The sequence below is a fragment of the Peromyscus eremicus genome, chromosome 6 (assembly GCF_949786415.1).
Source record: "Peromyscus eremicus chromosome 6, PerEre_H2_v1, whole genome shotgun sequence".
In the NCBI taxonomy this organism is placed as follows: domain Eukaryota; kingdom Metazoa; phylum Chordata; class Mammalia; order Rodentia; family Cricetidae; genus Peromyscus; species Peromyscus eremicus.
In genome coordinates this window covers 6,477,279-6,500,259 of record NC_081421.1, presented here as the reverse complement: position 1 = coordinate 6,500,259, position 22,981 = coordinate 6,477,279, and the positions used below count along the sequence as shown (strand labels likewise).

General features: G+C 36.6%; 1 protein-coding gene across 1 annotated transcript; it reads right to left on the bottom strand.

Annotated features, from left to right (window-relative positions):
* Positions 1–5,307: 5,307 nt before the first annotated feature.
* Positions 5,308–5,768, bottom strand: LOC131912347 (enhancer of rudimentary homolog). The gene has a single exon (XM_059264667.1). It carries the CDS (start codon positions 5,682–5,684, stop codon positions 5,370–5,372), a length of 315 nt encoding a protein of 104 aa, XP_059120650.1. The 5' UTR covers positions 5,685–5,768; the 3' UTR covers positions 5,308–5,369.
* Positions 5,769–22,981: the final 17,213 nt, after the last annotated feature.

Sequence of the window (22,981 nt, the reverse complement as noted above, 5' to 3'; positions counted from 1 at the left end):
CACAGATATAATTTCCTCAAATTAGCGGGGGTTTTGGTTGCATAACACTTCCAAGATTATGGTGAGTGCTCTCCCTCTCCTTCTCTCTCCCTTTCCCCTCCCTCCCTCCTGTTATTTTTTACTTATTGATAACTTATACTGTTATTTTATGCTGTAAATTAAATTTAATCTACTTGTATCAAGCCATGTTTTCCAGATATTTTTGTACCTGTATACTTTAATATATCTCTTTCAGGGATTATAGAACATTAATATAGACCTCAAAAGATCTTTATCATCCTATATTAGGGAAATGCTTTTTTATTCACAACTCATGGATCTTTGTCTCACTTATGTTTGTATATGAATGAGAGCGAAAGACAAAACGAAAGAGAGGTATGTGCCTATTTATGAATGCACTAGCAGTATTTAATTGCTTTAATGAAATATTTCCATTTAAATTACCAGTCTCTGGGGTAGGAGTGTGGGTCAGTGGCAAAGCACGTGCTTAGCATGTGTGAATTGCCCCTGGGTCATTTAGTATAAAGATCATGTGCCTTATTAACTTTGAATCCTATTCATCACTCTGGCAGGCTCTGTACTAACTCTTTAGGAATTTTGGTGGAATGAGAAGCTAAGCTGTAATTGGTGAAAATCGTTTTATTTCATTTGTATGCCACAACCATGCCACTCTCAATCTCTGGCTATATGACTTTATCATTGATACAGTGAGCTAACCTGGTTACAATAATAATAAAACAATAACAACAACAACAATAATAATAATAAATGAAGAGGGGATGTGTAGAGGGTAGCCATTCCAGCTTTGACCTGGAAGTTCCAACCCCCATTGAGGCTTGGTAATGGTCATGCCTACAAGGCAGGGCTGAGAGAGGACGCTGAAGACCGGAGATCTGGATGCGTGGGCCCTTTTGGTTCCTGGAGCCTGGACGCTGGAGGTAGACCAAGCAGAGTTCTCCAGAGAACACAGCCTGACTGCGCTACACCTTTCCCAGACCCTGTAAACTATCCCTTCACTTGTAAGTTACCCCACAAAATAAACCTCCCTTTTAACTACGTGGAGTGGCCTTAATAATTTCACCAATAGGGATGACAGCAGTGTTTACAGTAAAAATGGTGGTGAGAAGGTGGCTGAAAAGTTTCAAAGGCATCCCAGGGCATCTCTGTCCGGAAGCAGAGGCCATAACCAAAAACAGACAGTCAAAGCCTGTGAAGATCAAAGATGAGGTACCTTTGGTCCAGTTACTAGAGGAGTTCTAGGGAGCTAAGGCCAGATGACCTAGGGTGGGTTCTGATATGCTGGGCACAAGAGCTGTACCACCAACTATGGTGATATTTTATTTGTGCTGAAATGTGGTGATGTTTTATTTGTGCTTTAATAAATAAAGCTTGCCTGGAGATCAGAGGAAATAGCAAGACATTTTAAGTACACAAAGAAGTCGGGCAACGGCAGCACATGTCTTTAATCCTATTCGAGGCCACGCTGGAAAAGGAGCCAAGTGTGGTGGTACACACCTTAAATTCCAAAACTAGTTAACTATGGAGGTCTGTACAGACAGACAGGAAGTGACACAGAGCTGGGTAGAAAGAGGAAGTAATGTAGCAGGGCTAAGAAAGCCAATGAGAGACTAGAACAGAAAAGGCACATAAACATGATTATACAGGAAGAAGCTCTTTTTGGAAGCTGTGGAGTTGGTGAGGTGAGAATAGCTCATGGTTTGTCCTATTCCTCTGATCTTTCTCTCAGGCTTTAACCCAGATTTCCAGCTCTGTGTTTTTTATTTATTAAGACCTTTTAGAAATTCGTCTACAACGAACCCTGTAAGGTTCAAACCTCTCAATACCCAAAGCCTGAGAGCTGTAACCCTAGACACACTAACAGTGGAGAAGCAGCTTTGGGACCTACTCATAATCTCCATCTGGGTTATACAAAAGAAACCCATCCAACAAAACAGGAGCAAGAAGGGCTATCAGAAGGGTAGACCCACCTCCACTGTTGCCCCTTAGATCAGATGCCTTTATCATTGGTACAATGAGCTAACCTGGTTAGAATAAAATAATAGTAAAATGAAAAGGGGATTACAGTGGGGCTTACAGCGCCAGTAGTGGTAAGAAGGTGACTGTTTTTTATTGGAAGTTTATGGTTCCTCATTTCTTTTGTTTTATTCAGTCTTTCTGTATTCCCACCTTTATAGCCAAGCCCAATACATACAATCATTCCCAGCATCCCATGGAACTCAAAGAGGATACCCTGAATCTACTGCTTCCTTGCTTAGTCATCCTTTGCAGACAAATTACACCCAAAGCAGACAAAATCCAATGATGGTAGACATACATACAATGGATATGTGTTGGGAGAAAAAAAAGGATAAAAAGATGTAATATGGATATTTTTCTAATATGCAGTTGATATAGACCTATCTAAAATTTAAAGCAATTTAAAGGGATTCTTTTACTATGATTTGTTTTGAATTTTATTAGTAGGTGACAATACAAATTTCAAGGACACATATTCTCAAAGCTCATGTGAAGAAAAATAATTCGCAGGTTAGTTGTAGCCTTCCATGGGAAATGGCTCGTCTCTACAGCTTACTCTTGCCTCTTTGATCACGAATGGTCCCTGTAGGTCAATAAAACAATATAAATATATATTCATGAAATCATATCAGACAAGAAATATATATTGATACACATTTTATCAAATATAGTTTCCACATTATACTTCAAATTTCCCCTCTGGTTTAACATTTTCTAAATTATTTTATTATTTCTTTATATAAAGCTCTTCTTATTTATGCAACCTTGCTACTCTAAACTAGATCTTGTTACACATGCAAATGCAATTTTATATGTGTTTTTTTATTGAATCTTGCATGTGTACTTGTGTGCATGCATTTTCATATATATTCAGGTACATGTGTGTGTGGATACACATGCTACTTGGTGCTACTTTTCAGGGACCATGCACCATGGCTTTAATACAATCTCTCCTGGGCCTGTAACTTGCCAAACAGGCATGACTGGTGGCTAATGAGCTCCAAGGAGACTCCTGTGCTTATATGTATATACCTGTATGGTTGGCTTTTTTTACAAGTGTTCCAGAGACTGAAGTCAAGCACTTTTTTGACTGGGCCCTATTTTAATTCTTAGTTATTGCAGTCGGTTCAGCTTCTCCTGGGAGCAGCCCCGACAGTTCTTATCGTAGCTCTCACAAGTGCTATCTTTCCTTTTGTTTATATGGAATTTGAATTGGAAAAATAATGATAAATTATTACCTGGCAGGCATTTCCTTGCTACCTATCTTAGTGCTGTTGCTTAGTTTGAGTTATACTTGATGCTTCCTGTTATACTTACTCCTAAGCACAACAAGATCTTGTTGTGTATAACACATGAAAAATAGAGTGGGAAGTACTGGATTTTAAATATTATTCTTCTTCTAAAGGGTACTGTCTGTATAAGTTAAAGGGATGGCTATGTAGCTTAGTTGGTAGAGTGTCTGACTACCAAGCACAAAGCTCTGGGTTCAATCCTCAGTATTACATAAGGCAGGATTGGGTGGAGACCTGTAATACCAGCACATGGGAGGTAATGAGAAGATGACATTGCTTTGTAGCTACAAAGCAACTCTGAGGCAAGCCTGGGCTACATGAAATCCTCTCTTGACATCTGAATTTGAAGGCAATGAGATAGTTTAACTACTTAAGGCACTTGCTGCTAAGCCTGAAGACCCAAGTTAAATCCCTGGAGTCTACAAAATGGTAGGAAGAAGTGACCCCCGCAACTGTTCTCTGTGCTCCACAAGCTCACCATGGGATGCATGTGCTTACACATATGTGCAAAAACAAATGAAAGTGAAATGTTAAAAAGTACAAATATCAATTTAAATGATTCACAAATGAAGGTGACATGTATTTATATGCTAGTTAGAGTTCAGAATTCCATCAGTGGAAACAAACCCGATGATGTACAGAAACCAATGCAAATCACTAAATAGCTCATTTCAGTGTCCAACAGCATAATTTATATAATGAAATATCTTCAAGCACCATATCTATATTTAAAAGTATCCTACTGACACCATTATTTACAAATAGAAAAACAGCTATTTGCCCAATCATAAAATATTTATACATAATGGATGAATACAGTAAAAGAATGATGAGAAATAGACATAAAATATGAAGAATTTGTCTTTATCCAATGTATTAGAGATATGACTTTGAACAATTCATGTGTTCTGTGAGATTTACTTTTCCATCTGCAAAATGGGGAATAATAGCAATAACAGCTCATCACAGTTGGTGCAGCTATCAGGAGATCAATCATCAGAAAGCTCTCTGTGTATTTGTTTCAAACTGTTAGCTAATTTAATTAGCACTAGAGAGGTCATATTCTAATGTGCTTAACATCCACGTTCTTTTGCATGGCCACTTAGACGTAGGAGAGAAAAGTCATTCACTAATCATAAGGTTATTACAAAATCTTGTTTATGATTCAAAAGAGACAAATGTTAATCAGTCAATTAAAAATGCCACAAATTGAGAAGTACAACACATTCCTTCTGTTGTCAGGATGGGTGGACTAAAGGGAATGCAGGGTTAGATATATGACCAGAAATAATAAGGACAATTAAACTCATAGATCTCTGTTGACCACATTTTATCTGTATGTATGTAAGGACATAAAAAATGTATTTATTAGAGTCAATTTATACTTATTAAAATAGAATCAAAGTAAAATATAAACTTACGTTGCATTTTATGATCTGAATATGAAACCAAATCTCCAGGCTCATAGCTGCTAGTGCTGTTTGAGAAGAGACCTATGTGCTGAGTGTGGGTCACGAGTTCATGACTTTCTACACTACACCTTGAGCATCCCCAATTCCTGCCTAAGCATTTTGCTTCCTGTTAGTTATGAGGTGATTGTTCTGTTCTGCCTCACCAGGAGCGTAAATAATAGAGTCAAGTCACTAAGAGCAGAACCCTCTAAAATCTGGTGCCTAAACGAATCTTTCCTGACTCCCTTGGCCCCCATTTTAAACTTGTAACTAAAGAACTTTATTTTCACCGAGTTATCTGGAGAACATCATATATCAGTGTCACCACCCCCTCGCTATCTCGAAGAGTTGGCATAGTGAATAAAGCAAACATGAACCATTTCCATCTACAGCATCATAAAAAAAAAAAAAATGTTAAAGGAGAAAAATCAATGAAGAGGGCAATGGAGTTTTCAGAGTAAAAAGAGGTCCAGATTTCATCAAACACCTAACAAAATGAGGATAAAAGAAGGTATGAGTCATAGCGACCACCATCCACCACACACACCTGTGGCCCAGGTCAGCCCCAGTCCCGGAATCCTCCAGATCACTATGTCGCGGCTGGTTGTGCCTGCTGACTGAGGAGCACGTAGATCCTCTCTTTGATCCACTCTCGGCTGTAAGGCTTGTAGGTCTGGGTATCTTCTCGGAACACCAGGCAGCTGAGGTCCACCAGACGGTCGATAAACTCAAACAACTGACTGATGCCATAAGTGATGGACTGGCTAAGGGGGTTCATCCGCTTCAGGTGCTCCTCGTACATCTTACAGATGCCTTCCATGCATTCGTTCACAGATTCATACTCCGCGTACGTTCGGCCATCCAGACTCTGAGTAGGCTGCACCAGCAGCTTGATGGGAGTCATCGCAAGCCACGCTTTCCTGTAGTGGGGCCTGCACCCTGTGGCCACTAGCTCAGCAGCAACGCCCCTAACAGCTAGTCTCGCGAGAGCTGGTGCAACAGCGCTGTGCATGCACTGCGCCTGTGAGCATCCAAAGACTCATTGACACATAGGACGCATCTTCTTGTCAGTGGTTCCATATATGTCAACACAGCTGATGATCCAACTGTGTGCTTGGAGTTCTTGAGAGACACCTCTGTAAGGAAATACATTGGCCCAATTCACGTGTTTTTATTTAAATAACCTTTGACAAATATGTTTTAGGTGGAAGTTATTTAAAGGCATATTCTCCAAGTGAAAGACGATTCCATATTTACACTCTCCTTTTCGTCACCTATATTAGCAACAACATGAATTTATTCAACCTTGTTTGCAGTCCTCATTAACTTTACCTAATTGTTAATATTGTTTTATAAATATTTGCATAATGTTCTTTCTTAAGACTGTATACCTCATTTCCAAGTATGTGTTAATGCACTATTCTACTGTGCAAAGAATGCGAGGTTATCTTTAATATAGGGTAATTCACAAATTTCACTCTTTTACTTTTTCTTAAAGATTTAATAAGAAGAATAAATTAGAAAACTCTCAAGTGATAACAAAGGCAAGCTATTTTTATGCTTCCGTGGATTGTGAGAATATTACATATTGTTAAACTGTACCATAAAAGGAGGCAGTATCTACTAGCTACATCTATTGAAGGAATGTTTTAATTTACAATAAAATACAGAACTGGGGCAAATAAGAATCTATCAATTAACATCACCTTAAAACCACTTTATAAAGAGAATGCCATCATTTCAAACACATGTTTTCTAAAATTGGCTGAAATGAATGCATAAGCACCATCAATGGGTCCTTTAACAAAGAGAAGCAGATCTTATTAGTGACAAATCATAGCAAGGAAAAAGGACAAAGAGATATTGATGTTTCATGCAGCACTTTTATTTTTGTAAGTCAAATAATTATAAAAAATAAAATTATAAAAATTAAAAATGGGTTTTCAATACTTGTTAAGTTAAACAGAAGTATATATGGGGTGATTAAAATTATTTCCTTATGGGAGGTTTTTAAGGAGTGAGCCACTCAAGTGAAAGGGCATTACAGCTTCTTCTGACCTAGACCCTGGGCTCCAGTGGCTGAGTTGATTGGACTTGGCCACTGACTCAGGCCTGGTCAGATTTGCCTTCTCTTTTCTACATTAGGAGCTGTAACAGCATCTACATCCCATAATTCTGGTGTGGCCCAAGTCATAGGATTTCCAGCAGCACAGCCAGGATGTGCTGAAGGAGGTTAACTTAGTTGCTGGCAGCAGCTACCTCGGTCAGTTTTATATTTCATTTTATCCAGTTTCCTTAGAGAAGAAAGAACAGTGATAAGCAAGCAAGCGGGCTCCAGATCACATACACCAAGCGACCTAGTGAAAACAATGAAGGAGCTTAAATATGAGATGCACAGAGTGCTTCACGATGAAAGTCAAATACACAGCTGCCACACTTCCAGCCCCATTTCCCATGCATCTGTTTCGGATGTGATCTTTGATGGCAAAGTGTCCCATTACCATTGCCCTGAGGACATAAGCATGGTCTGAGAGACAAAGGGTGCTGGTGGCTGGGATTGTGACAGTGTCGGAGGTAAGAACTGCATCTGCCTACTGCCCTGAATTTTTCTTTGTTGCACAACCTTATATTGTTTTTATTCCAAAATACTACTCAGATATTCAATGTTTTTCATGAAAATGTTTTCCTTAGAGCTTACAGTTTTCTTGTCTGCTGCTTTGTCTGTTTTTCTATCAGGTAATTTACCCCAACCCCCCCCCCCTTTTTGATAACTTCCTTGTTTTCAAAACCCTAAGCAGGTCCCAGTGTCTCTCACTTCTAGATGCCTGCAGCTACCATGTCTGACTGTGTGCTGCCATACTTTCTGCTATGATTATAATGGACTAAGCCCTTGGCACTGTAAGCAAGCTCCAGTTAAATGTTTTCCTTTATAAGAATTGCTGTGGTAATTGTGCCTCTTCACAGCAATACAACACTGCCTAAGACAGCTTCTGTGTTTTTCTGACTTACAAGTATAGTCCATCAAACAGGGAAGTTAAGGCAGGAAGAACTTGAAATAACTAATGAAGAAACAGAGAACGATGCATTTCCTTTCTAAATTTATATAGTCCAGGATCCCAGAGGGAGAATGGTGCCACCTACTGTGGATGGTTCTTCCTACCTCAATTAATACAATCAATATGATCCCAGTGGTCTTGCTCGGAGGCCCATCTCCTGGGTAATTCTAGATTCTCTCATGTTAACAATTAACACCAGTCACATCTGTCACATACTTCTATCATGATATAATTTTCACCACAGGGCCAATGTGAGGGAGTAATTTATCTTAACCTAAAATCTCTGAAATTGTGACGCAAAGTAGTCTTTTCACCTTTTAAATTAATTATCTCGGGTACTTTTTTATATTAACAGAAAGCTGGCTAACACAGAGCTTCACCCTTACCTTCATTCTGGCTTCCTGTTCTGCTGTATAATCTTTACTTTTCCCATGTAGTCTGGTCATGTTTTCACCACCAAAATGTGATATGTAAGAGTGGGAGTGTACCTCATCAAAGTACATAGTTCTAAAAGTGAAATAGTCAATCTGTTTTCAAACCCCAGCCACAGTGTAACACAGAGCAGAATAACAGTGAACTTTAAAATGTGTAAGGATTGGAACTATTAAACATTCATTCCTTAAATAAATTGAACTTATCAGAACAGAACAAACTGAGGTAACTTTCTTACCTCATTAGTCTTTAGTGTTTCTGCATTTAGAAACTTGATTTAAAATATATTCTACTCCAAATTGTAATTTTAAAGAAAACTTGAAATTGCTGCATCTCCATGATTCCATCCATCCCAACTTGTCTAATAGTAATGTCTTTTTTACCAGAGACTTCCTGTCATCTCCTCGTACCACAGCATGTATTAATCATTTCCTTCTTTGATTATCTACCGGACGAAGATTCACCAGCTCCAATATTTATGCATACAGAAATTATTTTATGGATTTGAAGAATAAACTCTTAGAAAAATGATACCTCTAGAAAATAATATGTATTGGAGATTTGTATTAAAAAAAACACTGAATTAAGTATAAATCGCATGATGTCAGAAGGAATAAATATTTACAAATCTCAGTGTCAGTTTTATTATAACAAAAATTGTGAAATCAAACCCAAACTATATGGATTCATAAGAATTATTAGTATTCTTTTGTGTAAGCCAAGGAAAATAATTAAAATAAGATTTAATATTGAACATTGTGAATATAGTATAAATATCTTTTTTAAATATCTAAAATAATGGCTTTACCAATACTTAAAGAATATTTCTTTATCTCCAATGAAAATTTGTGTTTAGACAGAGAAAAGCCATTATATGCACTAAGTGATCCAAACTGAAGTTGATCTAAGTGCATTATCAAAGTTGTGAAGGTGAGTGGACTGGTCTGAGGCTTGCCATTTCTTTCCATGTTGCCTATAGACAAAAAGGCACAGAGAGGAATCATTGAAATATTTGAATTTAATTATAACATATCAAATTAAATATTGTAATACTTTGCAAATTTAATCACAAAGAGATTATTGTCTCAAACTCAAAAGCCACTTTTATATGTATATTTGACTTAATTAAAATGTAATTACATCATATTCTCCCTTCCCTCTCCTCTTTGAAACTTCACCCACATCTCCATCACCTCCTTTCAAAATCATGCAAATTCATGGCCTCTATAACTATTATTGCTTTATAAACGTTCTGTCTCTGTGTGTGTGTGTGTGTGTGTGTGTGTGTGTGTGTGTGTTGGGGGGGTGTATGTAAACAAAAATATAGCTTTCTGGGTCTGTTTAGTGTTGCATGTATGTTTTGTAGGGCTGACCAGTTGGGATCAGTTAATTTTTGGGGGTGTTCATGTATGGAGATGACTAATTCTCACTCTCAGGACTTCAATTGCCCTTCATCTAGAGGGGTAGCATCCCTGTTGTACCTAGAAAACATAGTCTTGCAAAGGTTGTTTTTATTTCCATTTTATTGATTGTATGTGTGGTGTGTGTGTGTGTGTGTGTGTGTGTGTGTGTGTGTGTAAGAGAGAGAGAGAGAGAGAGAGAGAGAGAGAGAGAGAGAGAGAGAGAGAGAGCAGAGACAGAAGTAGATGTGTGGCATGGCATACCTGTGAAAATCACAGGACAATTTACAAACATTGGATCTCTAACACATGAGTTCAGTCCCTCTATCACCAGGGACTGAATCAATTCATTAGGCCTGGTGACACGTTCATTTACCTACAGAGCTATCTCATGAGCCAAGTGTTCTATTTTTAAATATTTAATTATTTATGTACTTATTGAAAATTGAATAACTGAAAATATTTATCTTAACTTGTCTGGAAAATAATTTTTGCTATAATGTTTAAATAATATCACTGGCAGTAAGTTGCACAGCCATTGGCATGTATCAGGATATTTAACATCTTCAATGATCTAAAAATATTTCAAGGAAAATAGTTATATGCTTTGTATAAATGCTTACATATTCACAAAGTTCAAGAAGTAATACAACAAGTGCATTTGGGCAAAATGGGTGTTATTGTGATTGTTTCTGCATTTTCACACCGTTTAACATTGTTCTCAGTAAGTTTATATACCCGTGGAAAAACTACTGACCTTTCAAGCACACTGATATTATCAAATTAAAATAACTTTCTGTCAATTTATATCCTCTTGACTCTGACCAGCACTCATGTTAGTGATTCCTGACCCAGAAGCCTATGGGCTTCTGGAGAGAGACAGTGAATGCAACCAGAGATTCTAGATCAACAACCATGAATTTATTTTGCCCAGCATAGTGCTTCTGTCATATTCCATGTGCAGCAGCAAATGAAAATGTGACCAAGGTAGGAGATAATGTCAGAAAGTGATGGATCTTAAGAAAGCAAAGTATGTCTGAGCTAAACATCACAGACACTCCTCCATCAGACCCTCCACTGAGCATGCAGACACTGTTAGGATCCTGCTCTCACTCCCGCACATGCACAGCATAGGGTCTTTCGTCCTTATGTCATCAACTGGCACTGGTGACTACGTACTTGCCTTAAAAAAGCCAGATGTGGATCCCCACCCTCTCTCTCTCTGCTCTCTTTCTGTTCCTTCTCTCGGCTCTGCTCCCGCCATCTTTCTTTCTCTCCAGGCCTGGCTCTCCTCCCTCCTATACCCTACTTCTTTCTTTTTTGTTTTTGTTTTTCGAGACAGGGTTTCTCTGTGTAGTTTTGCGCCTTTCCTGGGACTCACTTGGTAGTCCAGGCTGGCCTCGAACTCACAGAGATCCGCCTGGCTCTGCCTCCAGAGTGCTGGGATTAAAGGCGTGCGCCACCACCGCCCGGCACCGCCCGGCACCCTACTTCTTTCTAATAAAGCTCTTTGTAACTCTGGTAATAGTGGCCGTGGCCCATGACTTTTCTGCCAGTAACCAGTACTACCACCAGCGCTGTTTATCATAACTATCAGACACTCCTCCATCAGACCCTCCACTGAGCAGCACAGACACACCTCCATCAGACCCTCCAGAAATGTACTCATGGTTTTGGAAAAGGATCAAGACATGTCATTTCATGTTTTATTTCCTCTTCTCTATCTAAAATAACAGCTTCAAGAGTTTAGACAATAAACTATCCACAAGGGATTGATATGCTCTTAAGGAAAAAGTGGATATAGAGGTAGAAAAAGCCCTGATCCTCATGCAATAGAGATGATGATCATGAGATTTTATCTTCATATCTGGAAGGATTGCAAAATAAACATAAAATTTTCAATGTGACTTAACCTTATGAGAAATTACACTGGTGTTTCATGAACTATTAAATAAAAATACTGAATTGAGGTACAGTCAGTAATTTGAGACCTGAGTTAGATTCCCTGAACCTATGTAAGGAAAAAAAAAAGCCAGGCTTAGAGGTACACCCTTATAATTCCAGTGCTAGGGAGATAGAGATAGGTTAATCCCTGGTGCTGACTGGCCAGCCAGAACTCCATGCCAGTGAAAGACAAGGACTTATTAACAAGATGCATGTCTCCTGAGGAGCAGCCAAGGCTGACCTCATATAAATGTATATATATGCACACACACCTGAATACACACATGCATATTTTTCATTAACCTCTAAACACACATATGCACTCTTATGAACATAAGCATTTCTGAAAAGTGCCCTATATACAGGCAAATGGATAGAACTAGAAAATATCATCCTGAATGAGGTAGCCCAGACTCAGAAGGACAAACATGGTATGTACTCACTCATAAGTGAATACTAGATGTAAAGCAAAGCATAACCAGACTACAACCCACAGCTCCAGAGAAGCTAACTAACTAGGAAGACACAAAGAGGGATGCATGGATCACCCTGGTAGGGGCAATAGATGAGATCTCCATGAGCAAACTGGGTTGAGGGGTGGGCAATGGAGGGTAGGAGATGGGGGATGAAAACATAAGGGAACAGGATGGTCAAGCTGGAAAAGGGATGGAGTAGGAGAGCAATGAAAGAGATACCATGGTAGAGGAAGACATCATGGGGATAGAGAGAAACCTGGAGCTATTGAAGTTCCCATGAATCCACAAGGATGACCCTAGCTTAGACTACTAGCAATAGTGGAGAGGGTGCTTGAACTGGCTTACCCCAGTAATAAGATTGGTGAATACCATAACTGTCATCATAGAGCCTTTCTCCAGTAACTGATGGAAGCAGATGCAGAGATCCACAGCCAAGCACCAGACCGAGCTCCAGGAGTCCAGTTGAAGAAAGAGAAGAGGAATTCTATGAGCAAGGGGCATCAAGATCATGATGGGGAAACCTACAGAGATAACCAAACCAAACTGGTGGGAACTCATGAAATTTAGATCAACAGCTGTGGAGCCTGCATTGGACTGGACTAGGCCCTCTGCATAGCAAGACAGTTGATCTGCTTAAGGAACCCTCTGGCAGTAGAATCACAATCCATCTCTGGTGCATGAGCAGGCTTTTGGGGAACCACTACCTATGATGGGACACCTCACACAGCCTTGAGTCAGGGAGAGGGGCTTGGACTTGCCTTTACTAAATGTACCTCCCCATGGGAGGCTTTACCTTCTTGTAGGAGGGAATGGGGGGTGAATTGGGTGGGGGAGGCTGGAGGAGTGGAAGGAGGGAAGATGGAAACCTTTGATTGGTATGGAAAATGAGTAAAAAAAAATTCTTAATAAAAAAGATTTAAAAAATGTCCTCATATGCAAGAAAAATTACTAAATATTCATTTAAATTGAGAGATGGTAAAATATGAAGGCTAATCAATTGTAATTTGAACCATAAATTATTAATGCACATTAAAAATAAAATTACGTAATTTTCTTTGCATAATAAAACCTTGTAAGCATCTGCTTTTGAAGAAGGAAGGTAGAAAAATATCAAGGGTCCACTCTATAACAAGTGCTGTACTTGATTTGTTATTTGCTTGTGGTATTTGATTGTTCATTGACATAATTAAGAGATCATTTTCTATGTATGGCAAAGATGAAAAGACTCTTAGAGCTAGAATTCTGAGCTACATAAAATTTCTTTATGTATTTATATAAAAGTTACATACACAGAATGTATTTAAGTAGAGGGATGGTGAGATGACTCAGTGGTTAGCAGCACTGAATTTTCTATCAGGGGACCCAGGTTCAATTCAGAGCACTCACAATTTGTAATTCCAGTCTCAGGGGATATGACACCCTTTTCCTGCTTCCTTGGTTATGATGCCTGCACATGATACACAGACATACATACAGGCAAAACACCCACACAAATGAAAATAAAGATAAATAAACCTTCAAAATAAAACAAAAAGTAGATAGCATATGATGATAAATTTGATCTTGACTTTATTGAAAGATCCTTCATAGAAAAATGAAACAACACTAATGGATAACTGAAATTTAGATTTTTATATAGCTTTAAATATTAAAGCTGTGAGTCCTCTCTCAAATGCATGTGACACATTGAGGCTTCATTTGTGCATTGGTAGCAAGATAAGCCAACAATGTACAAATATATGCATGTATAAATATAGATAGCCTTTCCATTACTCTATATTATTTTAGCTAAAAATGACATATTAAGCATTTGAATTTGAATTTCACAGGTGAAGGATCCAATCACCCATGCAGCTGTCAAATTCAGAGCAGCATATGAGAAGTGGGAGAGATGTACAAGTGTCAAGAGAAGGCGCATCCTTTTAAGTACCAAGATTTCACTGACAGATGGCTTGATAGCTTATTTTTTTCTATTCTATGAATTCTCATAGTCTCCACAGTGAGTGGGTTTTAATAAAGCCTCATATGTCAAATTAATTTACTGAAGTAATCAGATGATAGGAAGTACATTTACAAAAACATTAAATGAGGAATAGAAAAGTAGTCTTCATAATCATATATATTGTGAAATTCAATGAACTCAGTGAGTTTAATTTATTTCCTTTCAGACAGTGTAGACATGAGATTTCTGTAAGAATATAGGTGGAATAATTACAGGAATATACAGAATTATAAAGGGAGAATTTCCTAAAGAGATTCCCAAATTGGAACAAGCCACAACAATGATAACAGAAGATTTGGACTAAAATCCAAAATTAAAAATAGTGAATATGAGTTGACAAAGGCAGAAATAGAAAATGTGAAAACTAAATAGGTGCCCAAATTTCCTATGTAGGTGAAAATTAGCATAAGAGTTATAAGCACTCTCCCTGCAGGAGGTGGAGTTAAATTTCTACCATCCTGCTCCCTCATACAGTCCTAGTGATTTGCTTCCAAAAATATCAAATAATCCAAATAATGTCTGGTTCAGTATACTGAACCAACATTAATTTCTTAGTTTTGAAAAATGTCTGATGATGTGAGATATTAAAATGAGGAAAGCATTATGAGATGACTTTTTAACATATATGTTAAACTAGTAGAATTATAATTACTCTACTGTGAAATTAACTGAAAAAGAAAAGTTGAGACCTTTAAACATTTTATTTCATGAGTAATCATATTGCTTGTAGTTTCTTTTTGCATATGTATATCTATGTTCAAGTGTGTATATGTATTCATATGCATGTGGGAACACTTTTGTATGCAAATACATGTGTACCAGTGTATGTCAAGGCTAGCGGCTGATGTCAAATTTTGTTCTCCATCATCTTCCACCTTATTTACAGAACCCAGGTCTTTCACTTAAACCATGATCTTGCAGATTTAGCCAGTTTTAATTAGATTTAGCCTGGTTACTCCATGGATTTCCTGTCTCTACCTTTCAGACACTGGGATTATAGACAAGTTATTACACCTATGTGGAACTTTTGTAGGTATTGCAGATCCAACATCCTTTCCTGATGTCTCCTGGCAAGTGCTTTGTACACTGAGCCATCTCGACACACCCCCTTTTCAGTTAAAACACTAATAACATGAAGCATCTAAAATGCCTAATACTGTGCATTAACTTGTTTTATCATGGGTTTGATATACATTAAGTGAAACATTATATTAAACCTATGTGTTTCTGTGAGAGAGTGGTTTCTTGAGTTTGACATTTAAATTGGTAGACTGTCCCTTTTAGTATAGATAGTATTCATCCAGACACTCAAAGATCTTATAATGAAAAGCCTGATCCTCCCCAACTAAACAAGAGTGTCAGTGCTCCAGGACCTCTGGTTTGCTCCTTCCCTTCATACTTTCTAAAGATCTTGGGCTATCAGGTTTCACATTGGTATGAATCAATCCTTTACACATGCCCCTTAAATTCCATACATGCTACTGTCAGTGTTCCTCTGAGGATCTTAATGTGGAGTTTAAATATGGCTCTCTTGTGATAAATTTTTTGCCAAGAATTAACAAAATAAACCAGCTCAGAGTAATATTTAGGAAATTTTAGATATTTCAATTTTTAATGAGATATGCCTTTTGTATTAGTAGTAGATTATTGAATTTTGTAGTGTTATTAATATTATGAAAATGTACCTTAAATAATCTAGGGGTTAAATGTTATAATGTCAAAAACACTTTGAAAAATTAATAATACCGGTGAAAATACAATGCTAAGAAAAGGGAAACCAAACCAATGGTTTTAATTTAATAAAGACAGTTTTCTATAGTAATATTTCTATATTTTCTCTATATGTACCTCTCCAAAATATTAGACTAGCATAATGAAAGCCAACCATAACTAGTTAGCTTGGCTTTGTATCTTCAGTATAAACCCAAAGCTAAAGGTCATAATGTAGGTTTGGCTTACTAAAATTTTAAGTTATGGGTGCCCATTATAGGTGTAGACATATCACTTTTTGAAATGACAAGATTATGTATTTGTAATTTAGTTTAATTTGAGAATTCGTTTTTTTATACTACTACAAGCAGAAATTCATTTAGCGACAACATAGGGACTAGAGAGCATGTTTAATATAATTACTTGAGATTGAAAAAAAAAGTTAAATTTACAAGAGTACAATGGAGCCTATTAATAGTTGTTGACAAAAATCTCCCTAGATAGAAAAAAAAAACATTTGTTTTCTACAACCCCATCAATTAGCTAAACTAGTAACACGAAACCACTATCATTGCTAGTTTAATTTCGTTTTCTTTTACTAATGTGTGATGATGATGCTGTGTAGTCCTTGTTGGCTTAAAGTTTATGTTCATCCTATTTCAACCTCCAAAGTGTTAGGATCTCAGTTATGGCACTAGGTTTTGCTGTTGTTAATTTCATTTACTTTGCAATCATTTTAATTTATCAACAAAACCAAATGTTTCTAACACTGTGCTTAATCCTAGAGTGAGAGTGAGTTCTCATTTATTACCAAGTAAACAATATAGATTTTTATTTAACCTAAAGAACAGCAAAAAAGCATAGGAGGAGTAAGGTGAAGCTAAGAGAAAGTAAATCTTAATTGACATCCTGCATTAGAAGTGTCTTATGATTGAGTCTTTCCAGATTCATGAGGTAATCAGAAGAAAAAAAAAGTTTGAACAAAAGACCGTATGTGTAGAGAGAGATAAGAATATTCCAAGCCTTAGAAGTAACAAAGTGTACAGGTTAAAGCATTGTAAGAGAAACTACATTGAACACTCAGTTGTGGATTTTATTGCTCTTTTCCAATACCCAGAACCTTGGTGCCTTCAAGAAATGGCTGGTGCCCACCCCCAACCCTCATTCCCTCCTACAAGAATGAAGACTGGAGGGGTGGAAAGAGGGAAGAAGGGGATCTGTGATTGGTGTATAAAATGAATAAAAATTTCTAATAAAAAAGATAAATGGCTAGTACTCGCTCTAGTCCTGGAAGGATAAAGAACATGGACATTGGTATAGTAAGAAACTCATCAGAAAAGGGTAAAAATCTCATAATGCTGGGTTTATGACAGACAGTAACCAATGAAAGATATTTTAATGGATCAAATTAAAACAGATTGCACATTGAGATAAAGTTGCATTCATTGTTGTCCTGTTTATATGATAAATATCTAAATATCCCTTGACTTATATTGATGCAAATATATAGAAAACAAATTACAGAATATAAGTAGATAGATCAGTGATAGATGATAAATACCATAGAGATATATGATTCATAGATAATAAATGGATACCTAGATGATAGACTAATTTATAATAGATAGATTATAGATAAATATGTACTTAGATTACTAATAAAACATACATTTTTCTGTATTGAAGAATTATTATCAATTGACCTATATACACAAGGAGAAGGAAATGTTCTGGCTTGTTATGTATAGGCTATGCACAGTGACTTTCTTCCAAGGACTACAATATGGAATGAGTGCTTACACTGACCTGGAGTTATTATGAACAATGATAAATTGTGATGGTAATATATGTTCTCACTATAAGGTGACAAGGATGACATGTTGCCTCTGAAGTCTTCCTCAGAGAAGTTACAACCTTAATAAAAAGAAAAACACCAGAAGAATATAAATTAAAAGATACTCTACAGAATATCACAGCATTGTTTTTCAAACATTGAAGGTCATAAAAAATCAAGGAAATTCAGAGACCGTTGTTAGCAACAAAAATCTAATGACACTGACAGCTATCTGTGATATGTCTTGTATAGATCATGTAAAAGAATTGATTAACTGTAATAATTTTTCAATAGCATTTTGCCAATAAGCACATGCATACCATACTAATATAGGAGGTGGCTAAGGGGAAATAGTGTAAGACTTCATGATAATTATCTTTATTTTCTGACTTTTATGTAAAGCAAAAGTTATTCTAGTTTAATTTTTCAAATTTTTAAATATTTTATAGTACAATTATATATCCCTCCTCTCCTCCTTCTAAACTCTTCTATATACTCTTTCCTGCACTCTTTCAGATTCATGATACCTTTTTTCATTAATTGTAATTGCTTGTGTGTGTATGTATATATATATATATATATATATATATATATATATATACATACACACACACATAAATTCACAAATATAACATGCTCAGTCTATATAAAGTTATTTGTATGCATGTTTTCAGGGATGATCATTTGGCACTGAGCAATCAATTGTATGTTCTTCCCTAGGAAGACCATAGCTTTGGCTCCCAACTTTTCTGAGTTGCTTATAGTCTTTGGGTAGGGTCGAGGCCTCATGGGTTTTGCTGGTTGGTCTCACCAGATCCAACAGCTCTTACAAGCTTTCTTTCCCCTGTTCCACAATGTTCCCTGAGCCTTAGGGGCAGCAGTGTTTTGTAGATGTATTCACTCGAACTGAGCTCTATAACTCTGCATTTTGACTGGTCATACCTTTCTGTACCACATGCATGAGATGATGGTATGGGTTTTGAAATCTCAAAGTCCACTCCCAGTGATACACATCCTCCAACTAAGCCACACTTCCCAATTTTTCCCAAACAGTTCCACAGATTGGGGACCAGTAATTCAAATATAGGACCCTATGGGATCTAATATATATATATATATATATATATATATATATAAACTCACAGAGGCATAAAAAAACACCTCCATATTTGTAAAATTAAGCATGCCATAGAACAACAAACAGAAAAGAAAGTATATCACATAGAAAGGATATTAAACATAACCTTTAGTAAAGATGGGGCTAGTTAATGAGTGTGAACTTACCAATAATGGACTGAGTATCTTCAACAAAGGGATTACCACCCTGGTAGAGGGAGCAAATGACCTCTCCCGGAGATTAGAAGGAAGATAGTCATGGGGAATGGACATGCAGATGGTCTAAGTTATCCCTAAAGTACTTGGAATGAACTCTTCTTATGTATCTAAACATGGCCTTGAACCTCTCATGTTCTTGTCTTCACTTCCAAAGAACTAGGATTATAAATATATCCCAGTATACTGTGCATATATGGTGCTGGAGATCAAATCCAGGGCTTCCTGCATGCTAGGCAATCACTCTACCTAAGGGACTATACCACCAAACTCTTGTCCTTTTATCACCAGATCACAAAGAATAGCATAATGGATACAGGGGTAAATATGTCGCTGGACACACATTTAAAGATTATGATATAATGAAGCAATCACTACTGTCATCCTCTAAAGTAGAAAAGATTAGCAGAGGGGGTTCAAGGCTTGTTTTGTTGTTACTTTGTTTCTTCTTTACTTTTTGTATTGGATTTTGAGGCTAACTTCTAGTAGTCAACTGCATTGCTAAGAATTTTCACAACTTGAAAAGGTGCTGTAAGAATGAAGATTCTTGGTACAACACTCTCAAAAGAACAACACAATACAACCAGGACACAACCTAGAGTATCTGGAAAAGGGAAATTAAAGAACTGCCCACACCACATTGGCCTGTGGCCACTCTGTGTGAGACTGTCATGAAGGATGAGCATTGTCAGAGGGCCCCACCTACTGTGGACAGTCCCATCTCCATGTAGGTGGTCCTGAGTTGTACAATAGAGCTAGCTGAGCATGATCCAGTCAGAAAGTAATGTAGTAATCAATGTTCTTCCATGGGTTTTACTTGAGTTCCTGCCCAATTCCCCTGAATAATGAATTGTGACCTTGAAGTTTAAAACCAATAAATTCTTTGCTCAAATTGCTTTTCCTTAAACTGTTTATTACAGGCATAGAAAACAAGCTAGAACAACTGCTTCTCATGTTGCTATAAAATATATTATATATATGTATATATCTTATATATATACATATATATATTCCCTTATAATTTTTCTTCCTATGTAACAATATATAATATATATGTAACATAGAAAGATATACATTTACTTATACATGCTACACACACACACACATATATATATATATATATATATATATATATATATATATATATATATATATATATATATATACCTAAGAAACAGTAGGGATTTCTCAGTAGAGAAAGCAAAGCAAACAAACATGTTACATATATATATATATATATATATATATATATATATATATATATGTAACATAGGAAGAAGATTTTACTTTGGCTTAAAGTTTAAGATATAATCCATAATGCAGTAAAACAATGGCAGGGGAATCCCAGTGCTAGAATTTTGAGGCAGCTAGTCATATTGCATCTACAGTGAAGTAGCAGAGTAGGATGAATACTGGTACTCATCTCACTTTATCTTTCCTATAGAGTTCAAAATCTAAGGCCAAGATATAGTGCAACCTAGAGAAAGTGGGTCTCTTCATTTCAATTAATATAATCAAGATAATCCCCTGTAAGTGTGCCCAAAAGAGAAGTTCCCAGATGATCCTCAATGATCTCATTATCCTGAAATTTGAGATTAGCCATCACACTTACCAAAAATTTAGTTACCTACAGTGAACAATCATTCCAAAATATTAAGTGGAAAATTCCAGAGATGAAATATTCATGTATTTCAACTTTCACTCTTGTAGAATTGATAGCAGTCAGTACCATTCTAGTTTGTTACCCTGAGACAGGAATCATCCCTTCATCTGGTGGACACACACTGTGTGTTAACTGGTTGTTACCTACTTGGTAACCAGCTCAGCTTTCATGATGACTACCACAATATTCCCATCCTATGGAAAACTAATCCTTATATGTCCCTCACCAGGCCAGAAATGGGTTTTGTAGTCATGAGAATTTTTTATTAAGCGAAATAAAATAAACCCAATTAACTCACACAGATAGTGATTTACTTCAAGGGATCAGAGAGAGGCAATGTTTATAGCAAAAGTGATCATGAATACCTAAGAAACAGTAGGGATTTCTCAGTAGAGAAAGCAAACAAACATATCTGATTTGAAATATGTAAAGCTTATATATCTGCAGGAGGAAGATTGGCAATGTTCCTGTCAATAAATGATTTATTTTAAGAAATGCACTGGATGTTTAAATTCAGATGATAACACAAAGAGAGGAGAAAAGAGATTGCTTTAAGGTGCAATGCGAATGTAAAAATGGCTGATCAAATGGATGGCAGAACAGATGGTGTCTGAGAATAGAAAAAAATCTGAAGGACGGTTCTAGAATGACAGGAAAACTGTCACTTATAATAGAAATAATGAATATGTAAGAGAAGTATAGTAATATTGAAGACACTCAGCATGTCCACAACTATAAATTTGAAGTGATTCATAATGAACAAAGTTAAAATTTACTATATATATATACCTAGAAATATAACTCTATATGGAAAGTAAATGGGCTATAAAGACATACATGATAACCAAGTGTTGTGGAATATTAATTTAAGATGTGCTACATTTGTTTATGCTGTGAAATATTTGTTTAATGATGCAAATATGTGTTGCATTCTTTTATGTTGCATTTATTTAACTCTGTGAAGCTGTGTTACTTTGCCTGTCTGAAACATCTGATTGGTCTAATAAAGAATGGAACAGCCAATATCTATGCAGGGCTGCCAAGAAAAGAGAATAAATGAGAGGAGAAAAAAAGAGAAAAAGAGGAGCAAGAAAAGAAGGAGAGGAGGATGCCAGCCACCAACCACCCAGCCACACAGGAGTAAGAAATAAAGATATATAGAAGAGAGAAAGGTAAAAGCCCAGAAGCATAAGGTAGATGGGATAATTTGTTAGAAAAGTTAGATAGAAACAAGCCAAGCTAAGGCCAGGAATTCATAAGTAATAATAAGTCTCTGTGTATTATTTGGGAGCTAATTGGCAGGCCCTCTAAGAGTAAAAAATAAATAAACTAACTACAACCAAGTACATAAAGATCACAATTAATACAGTGACTATAATGCATGAGATCCTTTCAGAAGGAAAATGGTTTTCAAAATGACATTTAAGTAAAGAAAAAATTTAAATTATCTGTGATTGAAGTAATGAAAAGATCCTTAAGACCATATTTGTAACAGTAATCACTCAGAAAAATGGAATAACTGTGCTCACAATGTCACAAGTGTGTATATATAAAAATTAACAAGGCTTTAACATTTGTGTTTAATCATGTGTTAGCTAACTCATAATATTTGTAAAAAGCATAGGATAGAGATTCAAATATGATGGAGTGAAATGTGAGTTTTTTTCATAAAGATGTAGGAGGCATAGAGTAGGCTTTTCTCGAACTTCAGGAGCATGGTAATGAGAGAACAGACAGGGACTGGTTCAAGTTTAAGTCAAGCCATTTTCCATTTTTATAATCCTTGTTTAGGTTTTATTTTTTCTTGATTTTGGTAATGGATTCCTGATTATGGTTATACAGTATGCAAGAAGATCTATAGATTAGGAAATATTAGGGCTCAGAAGTTGAGTGTCACTCAAGTGACGAATGCAGAAGTATGAAGAGCTGAGACTGAGTCACGAGAACTCACACAAAATGTTGTGTGTTTTGCAGTTCATCTATAAATCCAGTGCCGGAGGAACTGAGACAAGTGGCTCTATTGACTCAGTGCCTGCAAGTCTCACCAATCAGTAAGCTCCAGTGAAAGACTCTGTCTCAAAATATAGGTTAGAAAATGACTGAGGAAGACACCCAGTGTTCACAATTGGGCCTTTGTATACATACATACATATGCATGCACATGTGTATACACACATACACACACACACATACACACACACACACACAAACACACAGGAAATAAAGCAAACAGTAACTATCACAGATAATGAAAGACCTTACATTAACTTGTTCTCAGAAGCATCAAAAGAAGATACAATCAAGGATAACACAGAATAAAGGGATAAGATTCATAATTAAACAGCCTCTTAT

Coding starts and splice junctions, on each gene's coding strand:
- LOC131912347 (XM_059264667.1), bottom strand. CDS start 5,684: ATGACTCCCATCAAGCTGCTGGTGCAGCCTACTCAGAGTCTGGATGGC.